The sequence below is a fragment of the Diachasma alloeum genome, unplaced genomic scaffold (assembly GCF_001412515.2).
Source record: "Diachasma alloeum isolate Michigan unplaced genomic scaffold, Dall2.0 Dall_scaffold_00624, whole genome shotgun sequence".
NCBI classification, from domain to species: Eukaryota; Metazoa; Arthropoda; class Insecta; order Hymenoptera; family Braconidae; genus Diachasma; species Diachasma alloeum.
The window spans coordinates 244553-258077 of record NW_021680756.1 but is presented as its reverse complement, the minus strand read 5'-3'; the positions used below and the strand labels follow the sequence as shown (position 1 = coordinate 258077).

Genomic DNA, 13525 nt, shown 5'->3' with positions numbered 1-13525 from the left:
TACGCACGTGTCTGTAAGTACCTTTGTATTAAAATTACCGGTGACAGAGTGTCGGAAATATTAGTGAGCAACATTATTAAAGCGATTCGAAGTGCTTAGTATTTATTGCATAAAAACCCGGATTTTTGCGAGAACGGGAAAACAATGAAAGTTAGAGTTTTGGTGTTATGTAATTGGCTTAACCAATGACGCCATTTTCGAGGGGCCAAAACGCGTGTCAACTGTGCGAATATTCAGAGAGTTCATAATGGATAAATATCTCGGGAATAAAAACCCGAATCCGAATTCTTATCTTAATTTAAATTACATCTGATAAATTCTGAAATCATTGAAGTTATAATTTTTTTGTGAAAGAAGATTCACTCAAAAATATCGTGTTGAATATTATGCGATTTTTCATGCGGTTTGGAGTGATGAATGCTGTGTGATAATATATCGGGCGCGATATATTACAATTGAATTAATTGTAAACAATTTCGAAGAAGGGATATTTACATGAATACATTCGAAAATTATTGTTTGAAATAACAAAATTTGTTTATTTGAATTTTACCGGAATTTCAACTATAATCAAAGTAGCATTTTACTCTTGGAAATTCAGTTCTAGTTGGGAAACAAATAGCTTGAATTAAATTTCGAAAAACCTGAATTTAATTAATTATTAAAGCTGCGAACAATTTGATATCGTTCATCGTAGAGTAATTCTCATATTTTCTATTCATTGGATATTCCATCATTATTTTTGCATTAATGTTTGAGTCAACTTAATTATTGAAGATAGAAGATAGAACATAACAGCCTGAACAGAACCGATTTGGATAAGTAACATTAGATTTAATTAAATGGCAAGGTAATTTTTTAGGAGGTAATTTTTTCTTATTATTGTTGTATCTCGCTAGCGTTGAATGGAGTCTATAGGCACTCGGTTCGTGGTTATTTAACCCGAAATATTTATTGGAAAATTAAGAATGATTAATAGCCGAACAATTTCCCGAAGATTGTATTTTGTATTTCATAAAAATTGGTTAGAAAATATAAACAACGTTACGATTTGGAAAAAACCATTAGTTTCTCAGTGGATAGAGGACCACTTCAAATAAAAGCTCCAATTATTCAGATATGCTCAACGAGTTTAGAAAATTTTAAAACAAATCCTCACCTTGAAGCACTTCTCAATAACAGTATCAGCCAATCCCACAGCCTCAAAGATCTGGGCACTCTTGTACGACTGAAGTGTCGAGATGCCCATCTTTGCCATGACCTTAGCCAGTCCCCTTTCCATCGCCTCAGCATAGTTTTTCGCCATAATCTCGTCAGTCATCTCAGAGTCAATAACCCCTTCATCTCTCAGTCCCCTGGCAATCTCCAGTACTAAATAAGGGCAGATGGCATCAGCTCCATACCCGAGCAACACACACATGTGATGGACCTCCCTGGCTTCAGCAGTCTCAACGATCAACCCCACCTTCATCCTCTGTCTTTCCTCAATCAAAAAATGGTGAGTAGATCCAAGCGCGAGCCCCATGGACACAGGGATTCTTTCAGGCCCTCCAAGACGATCAGAAAGGACGATCAACTGGTACCCCTCCTTCGCAGCTTGATTAGCCTCCTCATTGATGCGATCAAGGGTCTTGAGCAGTCCGGATGGTCCAAGCGCTCTCTCATAAGTCACATCGATGACTTTAGTCCTCCAGCCACGATAGCTCGTGTGTTTAATAACCTCTAGATCATGCAGAGAGAGAATCGGATTTGGAAGGAACAATCTGTGAACCTGGCGCTCGTCAGGCTTCAGGATATTGCTCTCAGGACCGATTGGACACAGCAGAGACATCACAATCTTCTCCCTGAAGGGATCTATCGGAGGATTCGTTACCTGCGCGAACAATTGCTTGAAGTAATCGTAGATCAGAGGCTGAAACTGGGAGAGGCAGGCTAGAGGAGCGTCGTTTCCCATAGATCCAAGAGCTTCCTTCTTAGTGTTGATCATGGGAATTAGCAGCAGATTTATGGTTTCGATGGTATAGCTGTAGAGACCTAGACGTCTATCCGCTTCCAGGGCTCTGTTGAGAACGCTTGGGACATTCAGACCGTTGGTGATACCCAGACCATTGGTGTGACCGTTCTCGACGCCATTCTCCACGGCAATGTGCGCTGCCCGGAGGTCATCCAGTGAAATCTGGGGGTGGAAAATAATTTGAAATGTTCTCAAGGGGGTGAGGGGTTTTGTTGTGATTCGTAGAACGTGCGAGTTGAAGGATGAATGTAACAGGTGAAAATAGTGGGTAATTTTATAGATTCTGTAATCAAGTGGAAATCAGAGTTATTTCTGAGTGGGCGCGTCTTCGAGATTCAGATTGCGCAATGTGTAAGTGGCTTGATATATTTCCATTTAGTAGAATTCAATATCGACATCGTGTTATTAGAATGGGAGGATTACAATTCCGGTACACAAGATCTAAAATCAATATATCAAAAAATTAAGGAAATTCATCGTGTATATTGGGTGATTTTATCGATGAAATTCTGTTTTGGTGTTGAAGTATGCCGGGTAATAAATAAAAATGTATTCAACTCATCATGTTTTAACCTGTCAGCACTCGCGCCATTTCACGGAGAACCTTCACTCGCGTTGAGACAGAATCTCTGGCGCATTGCGCGAATTCTAGATAATCAGAGAGGTCCGAGCTCTCCATGGGCTTGGTTTAGTTGCCGCGTATCACCGAACACCTCACGGAACCGCTCGATGTGAGCGAGCCACATGATCGACTTTACTCGCACCGTATGAGAATCTCACATGCTCTTCACCCGAGCTCGATAAAATATTTTTTTATAATTTATTGAAACATGCTAGACGGTTTTTCTTGACTCCAGAAGAAAGTTGCTTGTAGTCCATGCGCCGAGGCGAAAAGGTATAAAATCGATGTAAAGTCTTGAAACTTCGGTATCTTACAGTCCAGTCAATCTGGCTAATGAAAATATCAAAATGTTTAATCATAGTTTCAACCGGCAGGTATTCAAATTAATTAAAAACTATCGACTTTATGTGATGCAACGTCAAGAACTTTAACTGTGCAACTTTAACTCATTTAATTGACGAGAAAAAAATATCAACTTGTAGAGAGAGAATTTCTCGACACGCTTGCAGTAAAAAAAGAATGAGCGCGGATAAATAATTGCTACGTAAAAAAATCCTGAAGTTTTTTAACTTCAAATGACGCTCAACAATAACATGAGGCTCTGAGATCCGCTCCTTTTTGGCGTGCGCAACTCAATCAAACACGCGCGATGCGTAGTAGGTTTGAACTCGGGTTTCTCAAAATTTTCATTCATAAAGAAATTTTAATTTAATTAGTGAAACAGTTGGAAACAATATTAAAGAGTGTTTTTTGCATTCATCTGCATAGTAATCGATATGATAATCAGATAAATATGTATGACAGCACGCAACGTACGTTCAAACCTACTGCGCATCGCGCGTGTTTGAGTTGCGCACGCCGAAAAGGGGCGGGCCTCGGAGTATCATGTTATTGTTGAGCGTCATTTGAGGTTAAAAAATTTCAGGATTTTTTTACGTAGCAATTATTTAACCGAGATCATTGTTTTTTAGTGCAAGTTGGTAGAGGAATTGTCTCTCTACAAGTTGATATTTTTTTCTCGACAATTGGATGAGTTAAAGTTGCACCGTTAAAGTTCTTGGCGTTACGCCACATAAAGTCGATCGTTTTTAATTAATTTGAATACCTGCCGGTTGGAACTATGATTAAACATTTTGATGTTTTTCAGGATATTTTTACGGATCGATTGGAATGTTTTCATTGGCAGCTGAATTTTTTAGAGCTTAACATCAAAATTGACTGGACTATTATGTATTTTGATGTCCTGAAACCGAATATGTAATTTTTTTGCGAATAAGTTAGGCATACAATAGTTACTAACAATTTAATTGTTTAAATGCATTTATTGCCGCCATTTTGATTCCTATAAAAAATTCCAAATAAAAAATGTTCTTTGGAGTCTTAAGAATACTACCATTTTCGATTTTTTAACATCCGTCGATTTTTGGAGAAAATATGATAATTTAAACTTAACAGATGCTGCAATTCCCTCTACTACTTTGACTGGCTCACCCCGGTCGGGCTTCTGACGCAAAATTAAATTAATGACCAAAATAGTCTTGGAGATGAAAAAAGTTTAAACGAAAAAGTTCCATACAAAAACAATGAATGAAGTGTTATTTTTAGAAAAATAACCATTTTTCGCGGAGATTTGGCGTTTTGAATAATGTACGTGCTCTGCCAAAGTTTGCCTTTCTGGGGGGCTTAAAGGGTACTATTTTACAATGAATTTTTATTAAAAAATGATTTTTTAAAATCAATCATACATGCATACATAACCAATGATTACTCGTATATAACTTTTTTTACAAATAAGCAATGCCATAAATAGTTATTAACAATCGCATTACTAAACCCTAGAAATGAGAATCACATCTCATTGTTAATTACAATTTATGGCACTGCTTATCTGTAAAAAAAAAAGTTATATATGAATAATCATTAGTTATGTATGTATGTATTAATGATAAAAAAATCTTTTTTTTTCAAATCCATTGTAAAACAGGACACTCTTTAAGCTTCTCAGAGAGGTAAACCTCGATAGAGTACGTACATTATTCAAAACGCAAAATCCCCGCCAAAAATGGATCTTTTTTTAAAAAATGAAGAAACACTCCATTAAGTGTCTTTCTATGGAACTTTTTTGTTTGAACTTTTTTCATCTCTGCGACTATTTTGGCCATTAATTTTACATCAGAAGCCTGAACGGGTGAGCCACTCAAAGTACTAGAGGAGATTTCAGCACCTGTCAAGTATAAATTATCATATTTTCTCCAAAATCAACGAATTTAAAAAAATTGAAAAAAGTTGTCTTTTTAAGATTTCAAAGAACATTTTTTACTGGAAGCTTTTTTGCATACGAATCAAAATGGCAGCAATAAACACATTTAAGCTATTAAATTGTTAATAACTATTGAATGTTTAACGTATTCGCAAAACAAATACATATTCGGTTTCAGCACGTCAAAATACATAAAATACTGAATTTTTAAGACTGTCAAAAAGTTTCAGTCGAAAATCTTAATTTTTTGACTACGTTCTCTATACCCTGAAAATTTTTGCAAGAGCAAGTCATATAGCGCGAGTGCTGAGGGGTTAAAACTCCAATACGAAGATGATTTGAATGCGTTGAAATTTCTTCAGTGAATTGCTCCAGAGTTGTAGAATTCTGTGATATTTTTAGATTTAGCAGTTAGTTAACAGAATCATAAGTTCAATTTCAACAACTCAGTAATTCTTAGAATATTATGATTTTTCTAGGAAAATATTTTTTGTAATAGTTCATGAGATAAAAGGTTAGAACTCGCATATGAATACGCTAACATGTTTATGCAATAAATAAATGAATGAGTTTTGCCCATTCAGAAGTACTCTTTCAATTGCTTTTTCCCATTGTGTAATGTAGGAGCAGAAGTACTTTTCTGTCACCTCCTTAATTACAGAATAAAATCCCTTTGTACCAAAAGCCAATGCTAGATAACAGCCACAGTGATCGTAATGAAATTGTTATTGTCTGTTGCTGAACTTCCCCCCTCCGCAAGTGCAATAAAATCTTCCCAAAATCGAAAAAAGAATAAAAAGATTTGAGTATGAATAAAAATAAAATGAAAATCTAGAGATTCCTATTAGAAGGAAAAAAAGGGATACAACAATAAAATAACACTCCGACAAATAAAAACCAAATTACTGAAATGACACACATAATTCAACGTTTTTATCGACGTTTGCTTTTTGCTATTTTTAACTCACCCTCTGCGTTAAACACCAATGTCGCCAGCACACAGGTAAATTGGAAGAAACAAATTACTCTGAATTAATTAATGGCCTGATTCATTAAATTTTGGTAATTGTTAATAAATTTTTAGTTATTTGAGAAACATTGATGCAACTAATGGAGCTTTTTTATTCGATCTTCATAACATTGCAGCAGCACCAACTCAACGATCGATGTGATGAATGTATGATAATGTTTCACGAAACAAGCAATACAAATTGTAATGCAAATTAAGGAAAATAATGATGGGAGGAATGCCATTGCTGAGACTGCTCAGAAAAGAAAGCTAATAATATGTTTCGATACAAGTGTTTCGATACAAGGGTTTTTCACGAGTGTAAAGTCGGAGGCCCGAGGTGAAGCCGAGGACTGCTAATCATACGAGCTGAAAAACAGACATGTCAAAGTATATTTTTTGTCAGTGATGTTACGTGCAATTAGTAGCGAACTGTACCTTTTTTCATTTACAAGTAAACGAAAAGACGATTCAGTTTACAAGTAAATGAAAAGGTACTTTTCGGCAGGAAATAGTATATTTTGATACGAGTGCGTAAGTGTTTTTTTTACCCCTGGGTGTGTAGCGTTCGCCGAAGGCGAGTATTATCCTCCCAAGGGTCAAACTTTTCCAACGAGTACCGAACACATCTATTCTATTCTCTATTTTTCTCCATTCTCTATTTTTTACCATTCCGGCGGTAAGGCAACGCTCTATGCTCGCTACGCATCCGTTAATCGCTGCCTCCAGCCGTTATGACAAAATAGCTGTTCCCTCGGCTTCCGGAAGCCATTGGCTTCGATTCGGTCTACGACCCTCACACTCATCAGAAAAGTTTTTTTCAACTGAGTGACGAACATAATTTTTCTTCACAATGTCCGTAAACGGCGTTTGACGAACACGAAGTGTCCGTAAAACGACGTTTTAAGGTCAGTGTGATGAACAATATTATTCTACACACGGCCGAAAACAAATTTTCTAGCTCACATAATTGTAACCCTCGCCTTCGGCTCGGACTGCAATCTCATATTCGCCAGAAAAGTTTTTTTAAGCCTTATGTAGACATCAGGGATAGCCAAATTTGTAATATTTTATTACGGTTAAATATTGTAGCCCTTAATTAGATAACATCACTCTTGAAATTTTTTGAGTACTTGAGTATCATCAATTCAAATATTCAAATTTTCAACTATTTTATCAATCAATAAATGAAGTAGGAAGATTGAAGATTATTTGTGTAATCGAAAATCCCCCTTCAAGAAATTTGAATTATTCACTTAGTAGTAAATTTACAGTTTCAGATTAACAAATTTTAAATACATCATTACTCGTAAAAAATCAGATTATTAATATTATATTATTGGAAAAATTGAATCAACATATTTTAAACCTTCATTAATGTAAGGGTCAAATTCTTGTAATATTACAAAAATTTAATATTGATGGGGATCCCTGTTAGAAATGCACTCATCTCATGACGAAGTATAGAAAGTGGGATTTTGCACACGTTGAGCGTGCGTAAAATTTCGCTTTACGCACAAGTGATGAAAATACGTATAATCGCATAGAACGATTAGATTGTGCTAGAAATGAGATTTCTTACTTGCACAGAAAATAACAATTGTTTGTAACAACTCAATCTATTTTCGCGACAAATATTTCTCATTTCAGGTCACTCTTCAAATATTCAATTCGAAATTTTTTACTCTTGATAATCATCAATTTGTGTAATTTTCATGTTCAACCAAGGCTTTTTAGCCCCGACGACAACCACAGGAGGGGTATATGCATTTGACCACGGCCGGCTCTATTCCCTCAGACATCTGAAGTAGCCTAATTCGATCAGAAATCAATAAAAACAGGTGTTCCCCTTACCCTTGAAAAAAGACTAAGATTTCAAGGATGGTTGTTAGCGTACCGGTTCGAATGTCAATCATCCTCATTAACTGATAATTAGCAAAAAGAAGATGATTCACTGAGATACCAAGACTGGTTACAAAAGCCTCTAGATCAAGCGAACAAAAAAAGTGTTGGTACTAAATAGATAGGGGAGGGTAGGGCAAAACGGACCGGGAGGGTAAAACGGGCCGCAGGGTAAAAGGGACCCTTAGGGCAAAACATACCACTGACAGAAAATTGCTAATTTTTTTTTCCTCTTCAAATCAGGAACCCTAAATGTGTTGAATTAAAAGTGAGTTTCGTGAATCGTAACCATCACAAGGGTTTTATAGATAAGAAGTGTCATTGAACCGCAATTCGATCAGATTTGCTAATCACTTCAAACCACAAATGACTTCGAAAAACCAATATTTCCTAGGAATCTGCGCGTCTAAAGACGAAACGGATATTTGTATATTTACTTTTTATCTAAATAAGCAGCGCGATAGAAGCCATTGGCTGTTTTTCTTACTCATGGATAGCGTTCAATATTTACATGAAATTTTGTAAATAGTTATTATGTTATTGGATGATGTATTCATGAAACAAGCAGCGCGACAGAAGTCATTTGACGGATTACATGACTGTTCGGTACCAAAACACATTTTAAGTCATAAAAACATAAAATTGAACATTCGAAATTAAAATTCACAGAAAAAGATAATCCCTTGCACATCTGCTCTCTAAATGTCGGGTTTTTCCAAGTTTATTAATATTTCTCGAAACTTTCTCTATTCAAACGACTATTTTGAATAGAAAGAAAGGAAACAGTCTTTCCATCATTTATTACTCATCATTTATTACTTTAAGCTTGAACCTTTTCCATCAGTTATTACTTCAATCCTTATACTCATATTGTGATGCTCTTCTAGAACTGTTTTATTGCAGTATTCTGCACTGCATAAAAACCCGACCGTAATAAAATTCGGGACTCGACGCGACACGTTTCAATCCTCCATACCTGACATACCCCTGAGTCCCAGAGGACCCTTTTCCCTCCTACTCAGTCAACACCCCTTCTCCCACCATTTTTCTCACTTAGCAATGAAATATCTTCTTATAACGACAAAATTATCCACCAATCATATTTGTCTCAAGCATCCCTTCCACTCATAGACTCATACCCCAAAATTCAGACTGAGTTTTCACTAATTAACAACTATCGTTCAACCGAATAACATCGCCTAAAGATTATCAAGCCTATCTGAATAAATTCTCGTGCTTCTATTACTCGTTATCTTTCATTAAATTCAACAAAGTGTAAATTATAAGTGTTTTACATAAAAAATCAGTGAAAATATACAAAGTTTTATTTATCAATTCATCAATTTTATCCATTATCATTTCATTAATTTACCCACCACACCTCGTTTAAAATAAACTCACTAAAAAATTTGTTGTGTCCCTGAAGCCACAACAATGACTGCTACTCTCCACGTATTTTTTTTCCTCCTATTTTCATTTCTACCAATTTCACTGGCTTTCAGTAGGCTTCCGAATGGTTCCTAATGCGTGTTTCCAAAAAATAAAACCATATATTCATGTTATATGGCTTTCTCACACATATTTTGAAGAAAAAAATTGAAATCGCACCAATAGATTTTGAGATATTCAGCAAAAGATTTTCACACACAAAGTTGAATATCTCTGAAACTACTGGTCCGATTTGGTTTATTCAGAACCCCAAACTTTTCTACCACAAGACCAAAAATCGTAGCAGGTTTCAAGTTTCTATCTCGATTATTTTTCAAGTTATCGTGCGAACAAGCCATTTCAGTGAAAAAAATTAAAAAAAGAGACTAAAACTACATTACTCAAGGTGTAATGGTCTTTTTCAATCCAATTAAATAGGGAATATTATGACGAGGTTTTGAACAAAAAATCGAATCGGTCGAATGGTTCAGGAGATATGAGAAAAAAATGATTTACGAAGAATCGCTGTATCTCTGTGCAATTCAGCACAAATTTGAGTCTCAGTAGTACCAATAAGCAGCCAGAATTTCAGCATCTTTCTCTCAATAATTCTGGGGTTATGGGGACAGTTCTGTACATATGAATACACATGTGCGCACACATACCTACACACATACAGACATGTTTTAAAAACATCATTTCCTCACGTTTCATGACATTTGTAAGCATTTTCACCCAAAATTAAGAAATAAAGAAAAATCACAATTACAATGCTTCAAAAACAAAAATTATCAATTTTCTGTCAGTGGTCCGTATTGCCCTAGAGGTCCCTTTTGCTCTGCGGTCCATTTTGCCCTATTCTCCTCTATATAATACCTAGACTGCGGGTTCCTTATACCTGTCGTGTATTGAAAAAATCACCAAATGGACAGAGAGAGTTGTGTAAGTCCCCGCTGTCATTCTCTGTCGAACGCACTGAAATGTAGTATATACTGGAAAGGGCACTGCCATGCTAGGCCCGTAAGCGGAAAACGAGCCAGAGAGAGGTAGATTTTCAAGGATACCTGTCTCACTCTAGCAGGCGTTGCGCATGCGTAGAACGAGCATGTACATGCGAGTTAAAAAGCTTATGTACTCTGAGTGGTGCATACTCAATTGTCGCTATTTACGTCTTGGCGATAATTGTCCCATTGTGAGAATAAAAAAATATCCTCTAATCCACGAACAGCTATTTCGTAGAAAATTAGAGGAAAAATCGTGTATTTTGATATTGTCTTCATTGGATTTCTCTTGTATTCTTCATGCATTAAAAAAATTCACAATTACAATGTTCTTATTTTTTATTGCAGTATTGGGACAACTAGATATAAACAGATTCCAATTCAACTCCTCGACACACGAGGCATTTTCCTGAACTTGAGAGTCCCTGGAATTCCCTCAAAATAAAACCTATATCATTCAATTTATACTTTCTGTTTCAGGAATTATATTGGACATACCTAAATTTCAAAATCCGAATACTGATGACGATATCGACTCAGAGGATTTCGATACACCTTCAGATTGATTGAACAAATAATCTCTTGAATTGTATATTTTTTTGTATTTTTCCCATGTGGAATTATTTTAATTAAATTGTAAATGGCCCGAGTATTATTACATTGGAAAAAAATGATCAATTCTATGTTATAATGATGCAACAACAAAAATTGAACGCCAATACTGAATTCTATACGTTCTAGAAGGTAAGAAAACTTTTTGAGCGGACGGTACGAGAGAGATAGGTATCCTTGAAAATCGCCCCTTTCTGTCGGCTCGCGTCAGGCGGATCAGTGCCCTTTCCAGTATATACTACATTTCAGTGGTCGAACGCATAGATTTTATCCAATATATCACCACCATAGTCATATAATACCTAGACTGCATAACCAAAAAAAATGACTATAAAGAGACTCACAGGTCAATGTAGAATTGTATTAAAGCATTTAATGGACATTGAACCCATTTGACCCTCGTGATTTGCGTTATAAATTTATAACGCTTATAAGTTTTATGATGCTTTTCCACAGAAACTAATTAATTCTATCTGAAAAACATGAATTGAGCATCCGGATTGCGACTGCCAAGGCCCCACCTCCCTGACATTTTCATCAACGACCGACTGTGGCGCCATCCCTCCCATGGGATCGTACTAGCCTTACCCTGAGGTCGCCCGGTTGCGTAGGCAACTAGCAACGATTGGGGTCCCTAGGCTGTCCGTCATATTCCCTGAGTTTTTTGAGAAATTACGAATATAGAATAGTTGGAGTCTGAAATAATATCAAAATGATCGAGATATATTTTACTATACGGGGTTTTCATGTTGTTTGAATTTTGAGAAAGATCGTAGCAATCATGGGGTGCTTTCATTGGCACTTCCCCACAACGGTACTTTTGGGCATTTGTCATTATCTATCAATGAATCCGTGTCCAGTTATTGAAAAGGAATACTTGTAACGAAATATTTTGGTATACTTTTCTAGAGTTTTGCTCATTATTTTTCTTTCCCCAGTTAATCCGTGACCGTCATTTAGTTTAAGGAACGTTCGAATATTTCACTCGGGATTTTTCACCTCTTTTTTCGTTTGTTGCAATAATCCTTCGCGGGATGTCCCAAAGATCTATCTGAGATGCGGAGCCCCTTTAGCTAAGTTTACGCGAAGCAACCCCCCCCCCCTCGTTACCCGCACCAACCACCGCCTTCCAGGTGAATTGTTGGTTTTCTTGCAAATGATTCGTTGGATCCTCTCTACCCCTAAAATTGGTGACACCTCATGGATGCTCTATATACGGAGAGAAAAGTCAGAGAATTTTTGTGGGGAAATTCCGGGAAAAATTCTAGTGCTGCACTAGACTTGAGGCGCAATGTGCACATGAAAATTTTTGCCTCTTCGGCACTAGAAAATTTCTCGTTTCATCACGAAATCTTCTTTATCGGCAAACGAAAAATTACTCGACAGACAAAAAAATTTTCCCCGGCGACAATTTTTGTTTTTTTCCCCTTAATTATTCATCAATAACATCAACGTTATTTAAATTAATGTACTACAGTATCAACAAAAATGAGCCTTAAGCCAACGAATTATTTCTATAGATTTTTTTATCGCATTTGTTCCACGATTACAGGGAATTACATTATCTTAAAACGTCATCACTGAATAATGTCAGTAATTTTCAACAATTTCTACGACCGCTTGTTTCACACTTTTTTTTTCCACAAATTTGATATGGTTAATCACACTTTCAGAGAAAAATAAGCCCAATAATCCCGGATTATCACATAATTCTGTAGAACACGCGCTAACGTTACCCGACGTTGAAGACGTCATTTGTAAGTCTCCACTCGGGACTCCCGAGTGCAGCTGTTCGACTCACTTCGGAGAGCCGAACGTTACCGATGTCGCGCGGACACGTACGAGGATAGGAAGAATGGCAAAAATTCTAGTGCTAGCACTAGACAAATTCTCCAACTGCACAATAAAATTTCTAATGTTACCAAGAATTAATGAAGTTTTTCCCACAATTTTCTACGGAATTCCCCACAAAATTGACACCGGGAAATTTTCTAGTGCCAGCTCTAGAATTTTTCTCGTGCTTCTTTCCAAAAATTGATTAATTTACAGCAAAATTTCCGTGCTGATCTAGAATTTTTATTCTCATTTCGATTAAAATATGGGAGTTCGGCAGTTTGCGCCTCGTTTCTGGTGCCGAGCACTAGAATTTTTCCCTGACTTTTCTCTCCGTGTAGAGCGAAGGGTTGAAGAGGAAATAGAAAGTGTAATCACTTCGAAGAATTATAAGTACAAGAGAAAATTAATTGTTAACAGTTATCAAGAATCCAATGAATGTCTAATTGTGAAATGTTATCAATTGGTGGAACTGAATAATGAAAACTCGAGTGACATTGTTTCCTAACCCGAGTAACATTTTTAACGAAATATAAGACCTTTGTGGGACCTAAATGGTGTGTTTTAGAACACATTTCAAATATCCCACTCTCTAAGCAGAGTGGTTCAGCACTCCGCGGACAAACAAATCCGTTTCCTGAACTAAAATATAAGGAACTCAAAATTATACGCAACAGCCCAAACCCGGAGATTTGAGCCTCTACTTCAAGGAGCTATATACAGCTCGTTGGGTCGAAATTTTTTTTTGAAAAATCATTTCATTCGATTGTGTTACTCTTAAAAAGTATTTCTTTGAACATTTCATTCAAAAATTCCCACTATAAACGAAGTAACACCGATTACT

At 36.3% G+C, this 13525-nt stretch overlaps 1 protein-coding gene across 3 annotated transcripts in view; it reads right to left on the bottom strand.

The window, feature by feature from the left end:
* The window catches only part of LOC107043748 (glutamate synthase 1 [NADH], chloroplastic), a 301745-nt gene that overhangs the window by 55321 nt on the left and 232899 nt on the right, over nt 1–13525 (bottom strand). For 2 of the 3 annotated variants that reach the window (XM_015265360.1, XM_015265361.1), the window contains one exon: nt 1160–2176. In XM_015265360.1, coding sequence (XP_015120846.1) covers nt 1160–2176 — 1017 coding nt within the window. Of the gene's footprint in view, nt 1–1159; nt 2177–5864; nt 5868–13525 lie in introns of all 3 variants that reach the window. The other variant, XM_015265359.1, reaches the window with a different exon arrangement.